This window comes from Aquarana catesbeiana, linkage group LG03, assembly GCF_042186555.1.
Source record: "Aquarana catesbeiana isolate 2022-GZ linkage group LG03, ASM4218655v1, whole genome shotgun sequence".
Taxonomy (NCBI): domain Eukaryota; kingdom Metazoa; phylum Chordata; class Amphibia; order Anura; family Ranidae; genus Aquarana; species Aquarana catesbeiana.
In genome coordinates this window covers 169,115,835-169,131,843 of record NC_133326.1, presented here as the reverse complement: position 1 = coordinate 169,131,843, position 16,009 = coordinate 169,115,835, and the positions used below count along the sequence as shown (strand labels likewise).

At 42.4% G+C, this 16,009-nt stretch overlaps 1 protein-coding gene across 3 annotated transcripts in view; it reads left to right on the top strand.

Moving 5' to 3' along the window:
• Positions 1–16,009, top strand: part of SEPHS1 (selenophosphate synthetase 1) — a 121,123-nt gene that overhangs the window by 17,417 nt on the left and 87,697 nt on the right. For all 3 annotated transcript variants that reach the window (XM_073619513.1, XM_073619512.1, XM_073619515.1), the window contains one exon: positions 8,883–9,146. In XM_073619513.1, coding sequence (XP_073475614.1) covers positions 8,954–9,146 — 193 coding nt within the window. In that variant the 5' untranslated portion in view covers positions 8,883–8,953. The remainder of the gene's footprint in view (positions 1–8,882; positions 9,147–16,009) is intronic.

Genomic DNA, 16,009 nt, shown 5'->3' with positions numbered 1-16,009 from the left:
TTTCTCCAAAAAAATTTTTAGCCCTTCCTGTTCTTATAGTGGACTGTGAGTAAGTTAGTCCATATGCTGTGGCTAAGAAAAGAGCGGGAGTGGTTGAGTAGTTTAGTTTGGCAAAAGACAATGGGCAGAGCTGACAACAATCCGTTCCTTCAGCTTTGTTTTGTCAACCTAAAATAGTAAATGAAGAGCTGAATGCATCTCTGGCAGCTTAACCACATGCCGACCGGGCCATAGCTGAAAGACAGCTACAGCGCGGCCAGCTTATTCTGGGAGGGCGTCCATGGATGTCCTCACAGCATCTCGCTTACGCGCGCCCCCAGGAATTTCTGTGACCGCCAGGTCCTCCGGACCTAGCGTGTCACAGAACGGGGTAAAGGGCCAATGACAGCGGCCCTTTACCACGTGATTACCACGTGATCACTCCGTCCAATGAGGGAGTGATCACTTGTTAACAAACCAGAGCTTGTCCGGTGCAGATCCTCCCCTCTCCTCGCACCAATCAGTACTGTGTGCAAGGAGAGGAGGGAGCCGGGTGCAGCAGCACTGTGGGCTGTCTCTGGAGTGCCCACAGTGCTGATCTGTGCCCATCAATTCATCCATCACTGGCTCAGGCATGCCTCACATGTGCCCATCCATGCTTCACATGTGCCCATCCATGCTCATACAGTGCTCATCCTTGCCACATCAGTTCTCATTCATGCTGCATCCTTGCCACTACAGTGCCCATCAGTGTCTCACAAAAGTATAATAGGTAGTCAAATTAGATTTGAAGTGTATGTCCCTGGTGGTGCTCCCGGCATGTTGGGCCTCTGTATATGGCCAGGCTGTGGAAAAGTCTCCCACATGTGGTATCGCCATTCTCAGAAGTAGCAGAATATATTTTGGGGTGTTATTTTTGCTCTGTACATGCTATGTGTTAGAAATATCTTATAAATGGACAACTTTCTCTTTAAAAAAAAAAAAAAAAAAAAAAAGCATTTTCATTTTCTTTCCACGTTTTACAAAAACTTGTGGGAAAAAATTGACATGTTCAGAAGACTCATTATGCCTTATAGAATATACGTTGGAGTGTTTACTTTCCAAAATGGGGTCATTTTGTGGATGTTTCCATTGTCCTGGTGCTCCAGAGCCTTCAAAACTGTAAGAGGTAGTCAAAAAAATGAAATGTGTAATTTATGTCCCTATAACGCCTGACAGTGCTCCCTGCATGTTGGGCCTCTGTATGTGGCCACGCTGTGTAAAAGTCTCACACGTGTGGTATTGCCATACTCAGGAGGAGTGGTAGAATGTGTTTTGGGTATAATTTGTGGAATGTATATGCTGTGTGAGAGAAATAACCCGTTTAATATGACAATTCTGTGGAAAAAAAGAAAAAAAAAATCTTCATGTTGCAAAGAATTGTGGGAAAAAATTACAACTTCAAAAATGCCTCTTAATAAATACCTTGGATTGTCTACTTTCCAAAAAGGGGTCTTTTTAGGGGGTATTTGTACTTTCCTGGCTTGTTAGTGTCTCAAGAATTGAGATAGCCCATCGGTACATCAGGAGTGATCAGGTGAGATCAATTTTCAGTGATTGGTACCATAGCTTGTGGACTTATAAGTTTCACACAGACCAAATAATATACACACTGATTTGGGTTATTTTTACCAAAGATATGTGGCAGTATAAATTTTGGACAAAATTTATGAAGAAAAATGACTAATTTGCAAAATGTTATAACCGAAACAAAGACAAATGCTATTTTTTTTTTTTTTAATTTATAGCACAAAAAATAAAAAACCCGCAACCCCCAAATACCACCAAAAGAAAGCTCTATTTTGTGAAAAAAAGGACAAAAAATTCATATGGGTAGCATGTTGCCTGACTGAGTAATTGTCATTCAAAATGTGAGAGCACTGAAAGCTGAAAATTGGTCTGGTTAGGAAGTGGGTTTAAGTGCCCTGTGGTCAAGTGGTTAATAAGAATTTGTCTGTACTCGCAGAGTGTATATATGCTGTGTGTATGTGATAGATAGAGAGATATATATATCTATATATATCTCTATCAGACAGTATCAGTATCTCACAAAAGTACATCCCTCACATTTTTGTAAATATTTTATTATATCTTTTCATGTGACAACACTGAAGAGATGACACTTTGCTGCAAAGTAGTGAGTGTACAACTTGTATAACAGTGTAAATTTGCTGTCCCCTCAAAATAACTCCACACACTGCAATTAATGTCTAAATCGCTGGCAATAAAAATGAGTACACCACTAAGTGAAAATTGTCCAAATTGGACCCAATTATCCATTATCCCTCCCTGGTGTCACGTGACTCATAAGTGTTACAAGGTCTCAGGTGTGGTAAATTTGGTGTTATCGCTCTCACTCACTCTCTCATACTGATCACTGGAAGTTCAACATGGGACCTCATGGCAAACAACTCTCTGAGGATCTGAAAATAAGAATTGTTGATCTAGATAAAGATGGCCTAGGCTATAAGAAGATTGCCAAGACCCTGAAACTGAGCTGCAGCACGGTGGCCAAGACCACACAGCAGTTTAACAGGAAAAGTTCCACTCAGAACAGGCCTCGCCATGGTTGACCAAAGAAGTTGAGAGCACGTGCTCAGTGTCATATCTAGAGGTTGTCTTTGGGAAATAGACGTTTGAGTAGAGCTGGGCGATTTTCTCCAAAAAAAAAATCTGCGATTTTATTTATGTATTTTTTTAAAAACCTCGATTCACGATTCGAATCAAGAGTTGTGTGTTGTGTTTTGTTTTTGATGGACACCGTGCCGGTCCTGAGGAGCTGCGGGCAGGAGTTTTTAGGCGAGGCTGTGGCTTCGGCCTAGTCCGCTGTGTCCAGCCTCGCGGACTAGGCTGCAGCCGCGGCCTCACCTGAAAACTCCTGCCCGCAGCTCCTCAGGACCGGTGCGGTGTCAGCGCCGGGCCTGGTGGAAAAAAAATTAAAAATCGATTTGAATTGATTTGACCTCTCAACTCGATTCAAGATTCAAATCGATTTTTTTTCCCCAGCCCTATGAGTGCTGCCAGCATTGCTGCAGAGGTTTGAAGGGGTGGGGGGTCAGCCTGTCAGTGCTCAGACCATACGCCGCACGCTGCATCAAATTGGTCTGCATGGCTGTCGTCCCAAAAGGAAGCCTCATCTAAAGATTCACAAGAAAGCCCACAGTTTGTTGAAGACAAGCAGACTAAGGACATGGATTACTGGAACCATGTCCTGTGGTCTGATGAGACCAAGATAAACTTATTTCGTTTATATGGTGTCAGGTATATGTGGTGGCAACCAGATGAGGAGTACAAGGACAAGTGTCTTGCCTACAGTCAAGCATGGTGGTGGGAATAGGGCTGGAGAAAAAATCGATTTGAATTGTGAATCGAGTTGAGAGGTCAAATCGATTCAAATTTTCAGCAAATCGATTTTTTTATTTTTATTTTTTTTCACCAGGACCGGTCCTGAGGAGCTGCGGGCAGGAGTTTTTAGGCGAGGCCATGGCTTCGGCCTAGTCCGTGAGGCCGGACGCCACGGACTAGGCCGAAGCTGCGGCCTTGCCTAAAAACTCCTGCCCGCAGCTCCTCAGGACCGGCGCGGTGTCCATAAAAAAAAAAAAAAAAAAAAAAAATGGAACTTGATTTGAATCGTGAATGGAGGTGTTTTTTTTTTGTTTTTAAATCGCAGATTTTTTTTTTTTTTTTTTTGAGAAAATCGCCCAGCTCTAGGTGGGAGTGTCATGGTCTGGGGCTGCATGAGTGCTGCTGGCACTGAGTTCATTGAGGGAACCATGAATGCCAACATGTACTGTGACATACTGAAGCCGAGCATGTCTCCAGACCTAAACCCTATTTAGCATCTGTGGGGCATTCTCAAATGGAAGGTGGAGGAGCGCAAAGTCTCTAACATCCACCAGAGGACTCCAGTGGCAACCTGTGAAGCTCTGGTGAACTCCGTGCCCAAGAGGGTTAAGGCAGTGCTGGAAAATAATGGTCACACAAAATATTGGTACTTTGTTCCCAATTTGGACATTTTCACTTAGAGGTGTACTTACTTTTGTTACCAGCGGCTTAGACATTAATGGCTGTGTGTTGCGTTATGTTGAGGGGGCAGACAATTTACACTGTTATACAAGCTGTACACTCACTACGTTTATATTGTAGCAAAGTGTAATTTCTTCAGTGTTGTCACATGAAAAGATATAACAAAATATTTACAAAAATGTGAAGGGTGTACTCACTTTTGTGAGATACTGTAGAGGTGGGCTGCCAAACACACTTGGGATATTGGCCCGGGTGCAATTCATGAAAAAAGTATGTAGAATGTGTAGCAGGCAGTAAGTGCACCCAATGGGACTTGCAACAGGAGGAATATTCCAATAAATTAAAGGGCAAGTTCACCTTTACAGAAAAATCTATAAAGTGAACTTACACAGGACCCCCTCATTGCCCCCTCCCCCAGTCTCTCTGACCTGGAGCACAGTGATCACCCGCTATGAGCCCTGGTATAGCTGCGTCACTGGTCCGGGGCATAGAAATCCCCAGCAGCTTAATCTCTGAAACATACCCTGTCAGGAGGTACGTTTAGGAGCATTCTAATTGGTCGGCGCCGTCGCATGGGTGATGCAGCTATACTAGGGCTCATAGCAGGTGGTCGCCGTGCTCCAGGTCAGCGGGACTGGGACTGTGAGGAAGGGGGTCCTGTGTAAGTTCACCTTACAGATTTTTCTGTAAAGGTGAACTTACACTTTAATGTCAACGTTAAGGCCTCATGTACACTTCAGCTGATAAATGGAGGTTTAGGAGCAGTTGGGCGTTTTTTTGTTTTTTGTTTTGTTTTTGTTTTTTTTCAGCAGCCCCTGAACTCTACTCAATGTTATCTTTTGTGTACATGTACACTTAAGCCTAATGTACATGGGACGTTTTTACAACCTTTCCAGAACGATTTCACTTGATGGGTAGTAATCCACGTTTAAAACCTCCATTTGCAATTTTATTTATTTTTATTTTTAAATGGGCAAAAATGAAAAACGCCTGTAAACGAAAGGCGGCTAAATGCGAGTTACCACGTTTTAGACGTGCTTAGAAGCGTTTGGCGCTTGAAATGCCTCTAAACTCAGCATCTGAACTTACTTTTCTGCTTTAGGCCTCATGCACACGAGACGCCAGTGCAAACTCTGCTGAACACATGTGTTTTTAAAAGCTGAAACCGGCGTTTAGAAACGCCCGTTTTGCCGCGTTTGCATGCTGCGTTTAGCCGCGTTTGCATCTAGAAGTGTCTGCAGAGCAGAAAATTACATTTTGCGACCCAACTTTGGGGCCCCATATCTCGAGGCCACTTGGTGCTAGAAACCCCAAATTTGGTGTGCTAACACAGTGGAACTAGCACTACAACATATCCAAATGTGGGGTTCCTAGCACTAAATTTGGATATTTTATAGTGTTAGTCCAACTGTGTTAGCACACCAAATTTGGGGTTCCTAGCTCTAAGTGGCCCCAAGATATGGGGCCCCAAAGTCGGGTCGCAAAATGTCAAGCACTTTTCTGCAGCAGAGAATGACAATTTACAACTCGACTTTGGGGCCACATATCTCAGGGCCCCTTGGTGCTAGGAACCCCAAATTTGGATATGTTATAGTGTTAGTCCAACTGTGTCAGCACACCAATGCTAACACCAATTTGGGGTTCCTAGCTCCAAGTGGCCCCGAGATATGTGGCCCCAAAGTCGGGTTGTAAAAAACACTTATAAACGCAAACGCGGCTAAACGCGGGTACCGGCGTTTAGCTGCATTTGGTGTCTGAAACGTGGAAAACTTTTGCGTCTGAACCCATTTATTTGCTTCTGGAAAAACGAGGTTAAACGCAACTGCCTAAAAACGCCAAAAAATGAGACTGTGTACATGGACACATAAGATAACATTGAATGGGTTCAGGGGCAGTTGAAAAAAGTGTCCAACTGCCTCTGAACGCGTGTTTAACAGCGTCTCGTGTGCATGAGGCCTTACAAAAAAGGCCTCTAAACTCAACTGCCTTAAAACGACATTAAACGAACCTGGGCACATGTGCACATAAGATAACATTGGAGGAGTTCAGGGGCAGCTGAAAAAAGCAGCCAACTGGCTCTGAACGTCCATTTACCAGCGGCAGTGTACATGAGGTCTTTGTCGTTTATAGAAGTTTAAAGGCAGTTGAGTTTACTGGCATTTTTTTTTTTAAAGCAGATAAATTGCGTTCAGGACAGTAGTTTACTGGCATTTGAAATGGCAAATGCTTGTAAACGCATGTAAAAGCTGTAACCCGAGTTTATGCGCGTTTGTGTTTACAAGCGTTTTTAAAGAGGAACATGTAAGATGCAGGAAAAACACAATTTTCACCACTTGCTGTTGCCTGCGGGGCGGGGGGGGGGGACAGAGACAGACAGAGAGAATCTATTGTTAAAGCACACTTGTTTTCCCATGCATTGTGGGCATTGAGGGGGGGGGGGTTTATCGTAAAAAAAAAAAAAAAATCCCTTCTAACCTCAAATGCTCATAACTGCTGCTAAACTCACATAAACTCAGTATGTAAAAGCTGTCGGTTCTCATCTCAGTTTTCAGCATTCGGAAGAGGGTTTCAACTGCCCTGTGGGTGGGGTACAATCTGCCTTTCTCATGTCTTGAGGCTGTGCCTTACCGAAATGTTGACATTGATTAAACTACTTTGGAAAATTCCTCCTGTCTTAAGTCCCGTTGAGTGCACCTACTGCCTGCTTCATATTCTAGTGTGTGTGTGTGTGTGTATACCGATCAGCCATAACTTTATGGCCACCTGCCTAATATTGAGTAGGTCCCCTTTTGCCACCAAAACAGCCCTGATCTTTTGAGACTTGAACATCACTAGACCTCTGAAGGTATGCTGTGGTATCTGGCACCAAGCCATCAGTAGCAAATCCTTTAAGACTTGTGAGTTACGAGGTGGTGCCTCCATGGATCAGGCTTGCTTTTCCAGCACATCCCACAGATGCCTGATTGGGCTGAGTTTGGAGGCCAAGTCAACACCTCAAACTCGTGTTCCTCAAACCATTCTTGAACCAGGGCACATTATCGTGCTGAAAGAGGCCACTGCCATCAGGGAATACCGTTTCCACGAAGGGGTGTATTTGGTCAACAACAATGTTAAGGTAGGCAGTGTGTGTGTCAAGTAACATCCACATGAAAGGCAGGACCCAAGGTTTTCCCAGCAGAACTCAGGCCCACTTCCAGGGCCAATCACTCTCTGATAATTGCTGCATAGTGAATACATGTGAGCCACTGCAGTAAGCTGTGGTAGTCGGCAGCTTCCCTTTGCTTTCAATGGGGCTACCTCTTGCAGCTAATCGTCTGGACCTCCTGCTCTCTGTCGGCCAAAAACGCAGGTGTGAAGGTAGCCTTAATCAGTGGTATTCATGTACCCTGTCAGTGGTTATAAAGTTATGGCTGATCAATGTATACTGTGTGTGTGTGTGTATGTGTGTGTGTGTATATGTATATGTGTGTGTGTGTGTATATATATATATATATATATATATATATATATATATATATATATATATATATATATATATATATATATATATATATATATATATATATACATTTTGCTTATACTTTCATCATCCTCTTAGAGTTAAACTTAAAGCGGAGTCCCACCCAATTTTTGGAGGTGCTCTTAAACAAAAGACCACCTCTCCACCCCTAGTTTTTGGATATTTAAAAATTTTTTTTTTTACTTTCTCTCGTAGCTTTTTTGAAGTACTAAGAGTACTTCCGATCCAGCAGGGCCGAGGACGTCCCATCCTCTTCTGCGGCGAGCCCCCCCGTTGTCTTCTGGGACGTGTGTGTCCCAGAAGACAAGCTGGCCATTCATAAAGCGCCACACGACTCGCTCATGCGCAGTTGGAATCCGGCAGTGAAGCCACGAGGCTCCACTGCCGGTTTCCCTTAGTTGGAATGGCGGCGCCTGCACCCGATCCGATGGACGGATTACCCTTGGGGGGCTGACATCGTGGGCTCCCTGGACAGGTAAGTGTCCTTATTAAAAGTCAGCAGCTAAAGTGTTTGCAGCTGCTGACCTAAAAAAAAATAATAAAACATTTTGGGTGGAACACCGCTTTAAATGATGACTTTAAAAATATTCTTCTACCCCTGGAATATGTGCTGTCTAATATCTGTTTGTTCTACCCATATCCTCGGGTGTTTGGGAGTGGAGGTCATAAATTTTGTTTTTGTTTGTTTTTTTTTTTTGTTTTTAATTCTTATAATTTATCTTTACTATTATAGAAGGACTGACTTCTAAAAGAAGGGGCTGTATGGTCCTCCAGCTCATACAGATGTGGGACACGCAGACCCTTATTTGGAGCTATTTTATCCAAGGATATAAGATAAAAAGTAAAAAAAACCCTGCCTTCATGTTTTTGCCCGGAGAAAGGCACATCTTTGCCAGTTAATATTTATTTATTTATTTTATTTATTTCAGGTACTTATATAGCGCCATCAATTTACACAGCGCTTTACATATATATTATACATTCACATCAGTCCCTATACCCTCAAGGAGCTTACAATCTAAGGTCCCTAACTCACATTCATACCTATATTAGGGCCAATTTAGACAGGATCCAATTAACCTACCAGCATGTCTTTGGAGTGTGGGAGGAAACCGGGGTACCCGGAGGAAACCCACGCAGACACAGGGAGAACATGCAAACTCCAGGCAGGTAGTGTCGTGGTCGGGATTCGAACCAGCGAACCTTCTTACTGCCAGGCGAGAGTGCTACCCACTACACCACTGTGCCTATATTTAAAAGCTATGTTCTCTGCTGATCTTTTTCTTTCTTTATTATATTGTTTTGTTTTACTCTCTAGGTTCGTCCACAAAGGAGCCAAAAGGATTGTCGATTTTAAGTGACACAAACTGAAGAATTAATCTGAGAAACATGTCTGTCCGGGAATCTTTCAATCCTGAGAGTTATGAGCTTGACAAAAGCTTCCGCCTAACACGCTTTGCAGAGCTTAAAGGCACTGGGTGCAAAGTTCCTCAAGATGTTTTACAAAAATTGCTAGAATCTTTACAGGAAAATCACTTTCAGGATGATGAGCAATTTCTTGGTGCAGTTATGCCAAGGCTGGGTAAGTTATTGGGTGTTGTAAGTGTAACTTCAATTAATGAGTTGAAGATGCTCACTAAAAAGATTGTATGCAGTACATGGCATTTGTAACACTGAGTTGTAGGATCTTCTGCAGGTTTAGTTTTTCACAAAGCCATGTAATACATGACCTAATGGTGTCTGTGTAAACAAATCACTGGTGGAATTTGGGTAATCCTAGGTTGGTGACCTCATGTAATGACCTGTCATTATGAACATGACCTTGCCGGACCATGGGGACATGAGTAGTGGCTAGTTACTTAGAGCATAGATTAAAAAGGAATCCAGTCCAGATTATTTTGGTGCTGGCAGCAAAATACTGCGTGAAAAAGTTGTCTGTACACATGTCAGTTTTGCCCTAACGTTTATATGAATACAGCATAAATGGCGCCCATTGGCCGCTGCTGAGAGCCAACATGTAAATATCAACGATGTGCTGGCATTACACTATTATTGTTTACACCCCCCCCCCCCCAACTAGTCATTCATGCAGTGGCAGAAGATATACAGAATAACCTTGGCTTTTTCATTCTGAAAAGATACAATACTCCTGCAACTTGTTCACCCCCTCGTGTATGAGCCCTTAAACTGTGAGCAACTGCATTATTGCTTTTTTATTTTTTTTTTTTTTTACTTTCAAATGTGTTTTATTGAGACAATATGTTCCAACCATGGTAGGTAAATACAATATAGCAAGGTCACGGTTGTGTCATCTATCCGAGACGTCTCTGTAGAATGAACCATGTGAAAGAAATATACAATACAAGCAATGGAAGAACATATGTTCACACTGCAAGGCATAATTACATGTACATGAAAAATTGGCAAAATAAGTAAACCGCATTTGATAGTAGCACATGATTGGGAGCAGGTATCAGGGGCAGCCAACCATCAGTCCCAGATCTTGTTGTACTTAGCTGGGCACCCTCTATGTACATAGATACGTTTCTTATAGGGCAATAAAGAATTGACTTCAGGACACCAGGCTCGAAGCGTAGGAGTTAGTGCCAGCATCCAAAAATGAGCAATAAGCTCCCTAGCAATAAAAAGCACTTCCTGTAATAAAAATATCCCAAACTTATCTTCTGGGTTAGGGAAGAAACCTAACCGACACAACTTCGAGTCGACTGTCAGAGATGTGCCCATCTTATGAAGGAATCAAACTACTTGAGATCAGTAATTTTGTATAGCCGGACAATCCCATAGGATATGGAAAAAGGCCTCGGGGGGGGGGGGGTTGGAACATCTAGGACATTTCGGGGAATGTAAGGGGCGATATTTGGAAATGTGTACTGGGGTCAGGTGTGCTCTATGTAGAATGTAAAGCTGTGTAAGGTGAAGTGAAGCCATAGACACCTGTTTACAAGCATCTAGTATCTTGTCCCAGTCTACATCCTCCATGTCCCTGACATCCCGCGCCCATCTAGATTTAAGCTGTTAGGCCAACCTAGTGGCTGAGGGAATGAGAAGATCATTATAAAATATTGAAATCAGTTTTTTAGGATCCGTTCCTAGTATTGAATCCAGAATGGGGAAGACCGGGAACTGGGGATGGAGCCAGGAAATTGGATGCGTAGGGCATGTTGTAGTTGTAATTATTGAAAGAGCAAAGAATTGGTAAGGCAGAACTTATCCTTAAGCTCTTGAAAGGATTTTTGCCCAGCTCCAGTGAAAACCTGATATACATATAGGATGCCCTTGGAAGTCCAAAGGGAGTGGTCCGGTATCGTCAAGAGTTCAGGTAGTTGGGTGTTACACCATAGAGGCGTGTGAGCATGGAAAGTAGGCGCCCCGTTCATGCATACCATGAGGTCCTAGATTCTCAGGTGGTGACAGGCTATGCTAGAACGCTCAAAGTGTTCCCGCATCCCACATAGTATATATATATGTGTGTGTATAATATTAAAATATGTATATAATGTAGGTTAAAATTGAGTAGGGTAGCACCCACCAGGGAAACGGGATTCTTCAACGTTCACCAGGGTAGCTTATGGCGACTTGATCCCCAGACAAAGGAGTTAAGAGAATACATAAGTCGGAAGAATTTAAAAGGCATATAAACTGGAGCAAGCCACAAGAGGTCTAGTATTTTTGGTAGTAGATTAATAATTTTGAGTAAATTGATTCTTCCCATAACCCCCAAGGGAAGGCAGCTCCATACGTTGAGTCTTGGTTTTGATTAAAACAAACAGGTTCGATATTAGGGGCTAAATATCAGAGAACTCTTACTCTAGCTATGGAGCAAGAGCACCAAGGGATCTATGGGTAGTATTTGACATTTCTCCCAGTTAATCCTAAGAAGCAACTGCGTTTTTTAATAACCTTTTTGTTAAGCATGTAATTGAGTGAATTCTGGTTCTTTGCTGCAAAATATGCAAAGACCTAGTAATGTTATTTCTCTGCTCACCAAAAAGCTGCATCTTCAGTGTATACTTTTTTTATTTTTATTTTGTTTTCAGTTGTGAATAATAAGGTAGTAAAATGATTTTGTTGTACTGTTAATTGCAATTTATTTCCTTTTTATTAGATCCCTTGATGTAATAATTATTAATGTTTTTTACCCAAGATTCATACCATATTCAGTTAAGATACACAAATTTTTCTTAATCATATGTTGAAACTGTAAATCTTGGGTGTTTTGTTTGAGATATTTCTCTGCACTTCCTGTCCCAATTGTAGAATCGGAAGCAAGAGGAATTCTTTCCAAAATGAGGGGAAACTCTGATTGTTACAAGATGCAAAAGAAAAGTGAAGGCCACATGTTACATTCCCACACCACAATGAATAATCCAATGATCACTCTTGTCTGCCTGCTGTATACTAATTTAATTTCTTTTGAGTGAAACATGTCACAGGGAGGAACCCAGAAGGGTGAAAAGTAATCACAGGATTAATGGTTTTATTGTTGTTGAACAAATGAGCCTGCAATTGCAGTCAAAATGGAGATATGAGGGGTGGCCTTGAGAAGAGTATCTTCTATACCTCCAGCTTTAGTGAATATTGTTTTGCATGTAGTATATTAAAGAGGTTTTTGAATTTTGATCGCGATCTTTGCTAGCTTATGTCTGTTAAAGATCAGGACAATTGTTTGTAAGTAGATATAATGTTCACATCTGGAAGAGGAAGAAATTCTGTTCCACTCTTGTGTGTCATCTTGTTCCACTTTTCTAGTCTTTCTTTAAATATATTTTTCATTATGTAAAATCCAAAATTCCTCTTGAAAGGAAAGTAAGTACAGCCACTCCTGACCACTAAATCTATTTATTGAATAAGGTTCAAAGTGAAAATGTAACCCTTTTGGCCGGTTACATTTTCTGTAAATACATTTTGTCAGCAAATTTGCTAAATGTAATGGAGTTCATTAAAAGTAGTAAACTTGTGTTTACATAGGCTTGCTGGCTGCAGCTGATCACAAACACCAATCCCCACCACAGATTTACGTTGCTTGCCACACCACAGTGCAATTGGCTGTGTGAACAAGGCCTTAATTTCAACTATAAGGCCTGTTCGCTCCTTCTTATCGTATTAACGCGTGTTCTTTGCATGACAGCATAGGGAAGCCCTTTGGCTTGTATGGGCTGCCCTACACGTGACAAATGCACCAAAAGAAGTTCTTGCAGCTTTCTTTGTTTTGTTTTTTCCTGCGCGTTTCATAGGTGCGTTTGGGGAGCCATTAACTATTAATGGCACCGCAAGTGTGACGATCGGTTTTCGCATGTTCCCAAAATGCACAGGTGTGAATGGGCCGAAGAGAGATCTGCTATATCTATCGAGGGTGCAGTTATATCTAGCTGGCACATCATTTCAGCTTTTTCCACCAAATGTACTCTTGATCTTCGCTTTCACATTCTTTGGCTCTCCTAGTGGCGGTATCTTACACTCTCTTTGGCTCTCTCTGGCAGTTTCTTACATGCCCTGGCTATCTTTCTGGCAGTCTCTCATCCTCTCTGGCTTTCTTTCTTATAGTCTCTTGATGCTCTCTGGCCCTTTCTGGTGGTCTCTCGCAGCTGTCAGTCTTTTTTAAAGTCTCTCACGCTCTCTATGGCTCTTTCTGTCGGTCTGTCGGGCACTCTATGGCTTTCTTTTTGATACTCTTACGCTCTCTGGTGACCTGATGCTTGTTCTGGGTCTCTTGATGATGGTCTCTCACTTTCTCCAACTCTTGCTCTCTTTCTGATGGCATTTAATACTTTGGCTTTTTCTAGTTGTGATTCTTGCTCTCCAACTTTCTTGCTGCCTTGCTTGCTCTTCTCACTCATTGGCTCTCTCACTCTCAATTTGTATGGAGAAAAAAGATCGCTAAATAATAACTTTTTTTTTTTTTTTGCCATAAAATCATTCTTGTATTAAAAAATAATGAAATAATGTATAATTACACACACTTTAATAATAAAGTGTGTGTAAATGGGAGAATGTCTGAACACAAAGGCAACTGTTACTGAGATTGCTCTTGACAGGTTTTACTGAAACAGCTACAAGCTTTACTATGTGGCAATAAGATCACACTGGATATTAATGGTCACCAAGGCTACCAGCTGTATTTTGCTGGCTTCTAATTTTTTAAGCTGGTTTCTGGTGAAATTTGTCCAGACCTGACGAAGAGCTTGTTTATACTTGCGTTTTGGGGCGGTAAAAACCGCGAAGTTGAGTCCCCCTTAAACTGCAAAGGTAGTGGGGGGGGGTGTGTGTACACATGCCGTGGTCCCGATGCTTTACTTCGCAGCCATGGCAATTATTAAACTCCCTGTCACATTTGGCAGGCAGTACCGCTCTCCAAACAAACTCTCCAAAGTCAATTAAGTAACTAAGGCAGAAATTTCCCCCCTATATGCACAGAAAAATACTAGAATTCTTTGTGCCCATCCTGCTACCTATTCTGTATCGTTTTCTTTCACTTTTGCTGTGTTTCATATCTTATGAGGCAGACACCATCCTATACAGGAGCTTGAATTAGGCCAGACGTTTTACTTTATTTGCATCACTGTGCAAATAACTCACAGAAAAGATTACCTGTAAAAGCAATCTGACACAGAAATTGGATATGTGTGGCTTTATGCCAAGAAGGTCAAGCAATATTATTTGGATTAGAGAACCTGTTCATACTAGAATAAGATTTTTGTACTTGCTGTAAAATCCTTTCCTTGGAAGCAATTGCGTTTTTTTTCCCTGGTTATACTGCTGCGTACAGGAGAAATGGATAATGGCAAGAAAACTGGGCCAGCCCAGGATAATCCCTTCTGCTACCAGCATTCCCCAGTTTTGTAGCAAGCAGTATTGAGAGTATGATCTTAAACAAAGAGGGGTGGGACATGTGTCCCTAATAGACTCAGAGAACAGGATTTTATGAGGAGTGCAAATATCCTATTAGGAAATTTGTTACTTTTTGGGATTTCCAAAAACATGCCTAATGGAGGTTGAGCAACACAAAGCCAAACAAGCTAAAACAAGAGACTTTTCTGCAGTTTGAAAGAACACCTAAAGGACCTTTTGCCAAAAGCTGGCATCTGATAAAACCTGAACACTCACCTGGTATAAGTTGGAGAAAATGTGAACAGAATAGCAGGTCACATACTCGATGATCTAAAAAACAGTTTAAACAGCTTAATGCCGAAAAAAGCCCCAAAAGCCTTGCCTTATAATAGACCTAGTAGAGTGCACCTTGATAGGAAGGGTTAGTACCCAGTCCTCAAGACCATAAGCTTGGCTAATGGTGTCTGTCTGAGCCACCTAGAGATCATAGAACGATGAACGAACAATGTCCTGGTTGAAGTAAAAAAAAAACAGTAATTACTTTGGTAGGAAGGAAATCCTGGGCCTCAACACCAGCTTAGCCCTATGCAAAACCAAAAAAAGGTTCTTTGCATGAAAAGGTCTCGTGCTCAAAACACAATCCTATGCATTAAGTTGAAAAAACTTCTGACACTGACCAGCCCCCCGTTTTTACTCATCTGAGCCCATTCATTCCCACGGCGTAGATACGCTCTACCTCTCTGCCCGTTGTCTCGGCTCTTGATTGGATAGATTGATAGCAGCGCAGCCATTGGCTCCCACTGCTGTCAATCAAATCCAATGACGGGTGCTGGGGGGAGGGGCCAAGTCCTGCATTCTGTGTGATTGGACACAGAAGTAGGACTCGGGAGTGTGCCCGCATTGGTGTCCACCTTAGGAGAGCTTTCTCCAACGTGGGAACTCTATGCAGGGAGGAGCTACCAGCGCTGCCATGGGGCCCCAGAAGTGGAGTACCGGGGCCACTCTGCAAGACGAACTGCACAGTGGAGGTAAGTATAACATGTTTGTTATTTAAAAAAATGAGAGTTTACAACCTCTTTAAGTATCCTTCACATATGTACAGGCAGGAGACTCGTGCTGGAGGTAGATCGAAGAAACTTCCAGCAGTCTGTCACAACCCTATTAAACCCAAAAGCAAACATTTTATTATATTACAGCTTACCAATTCTTATGCTGTGTACACACGACCGGACTTTCGACGGATTGAATCACGTCGGACTTTTCGACGGACTTCCGTTGAATCGGACTTGTCTAAACACAATCACACCAAAGTCCGACGGATTCGACCATGATGACGTACGAGCGGACTAGAATAAGGAAGTTCATAGCCAGTAGCCAATAGCTGCCCAAGCGTCGGTTTTCGTCTGTTGGACTAGCATACAGACTAACTGATTTTTCGCCCGGACTCAAGTCCGTCGGAAAGATTTGAAGCATGTTCTAAATCTAAAGTCTGTCACATTTTCGACAGAAAAGGTCCGCTGCAGGTCCGATGAAGCCCACACACGGTCGAATTGTCCGACGGATTTGTTCCGTCGGACAAGTTTGGTAGAAAAGTCC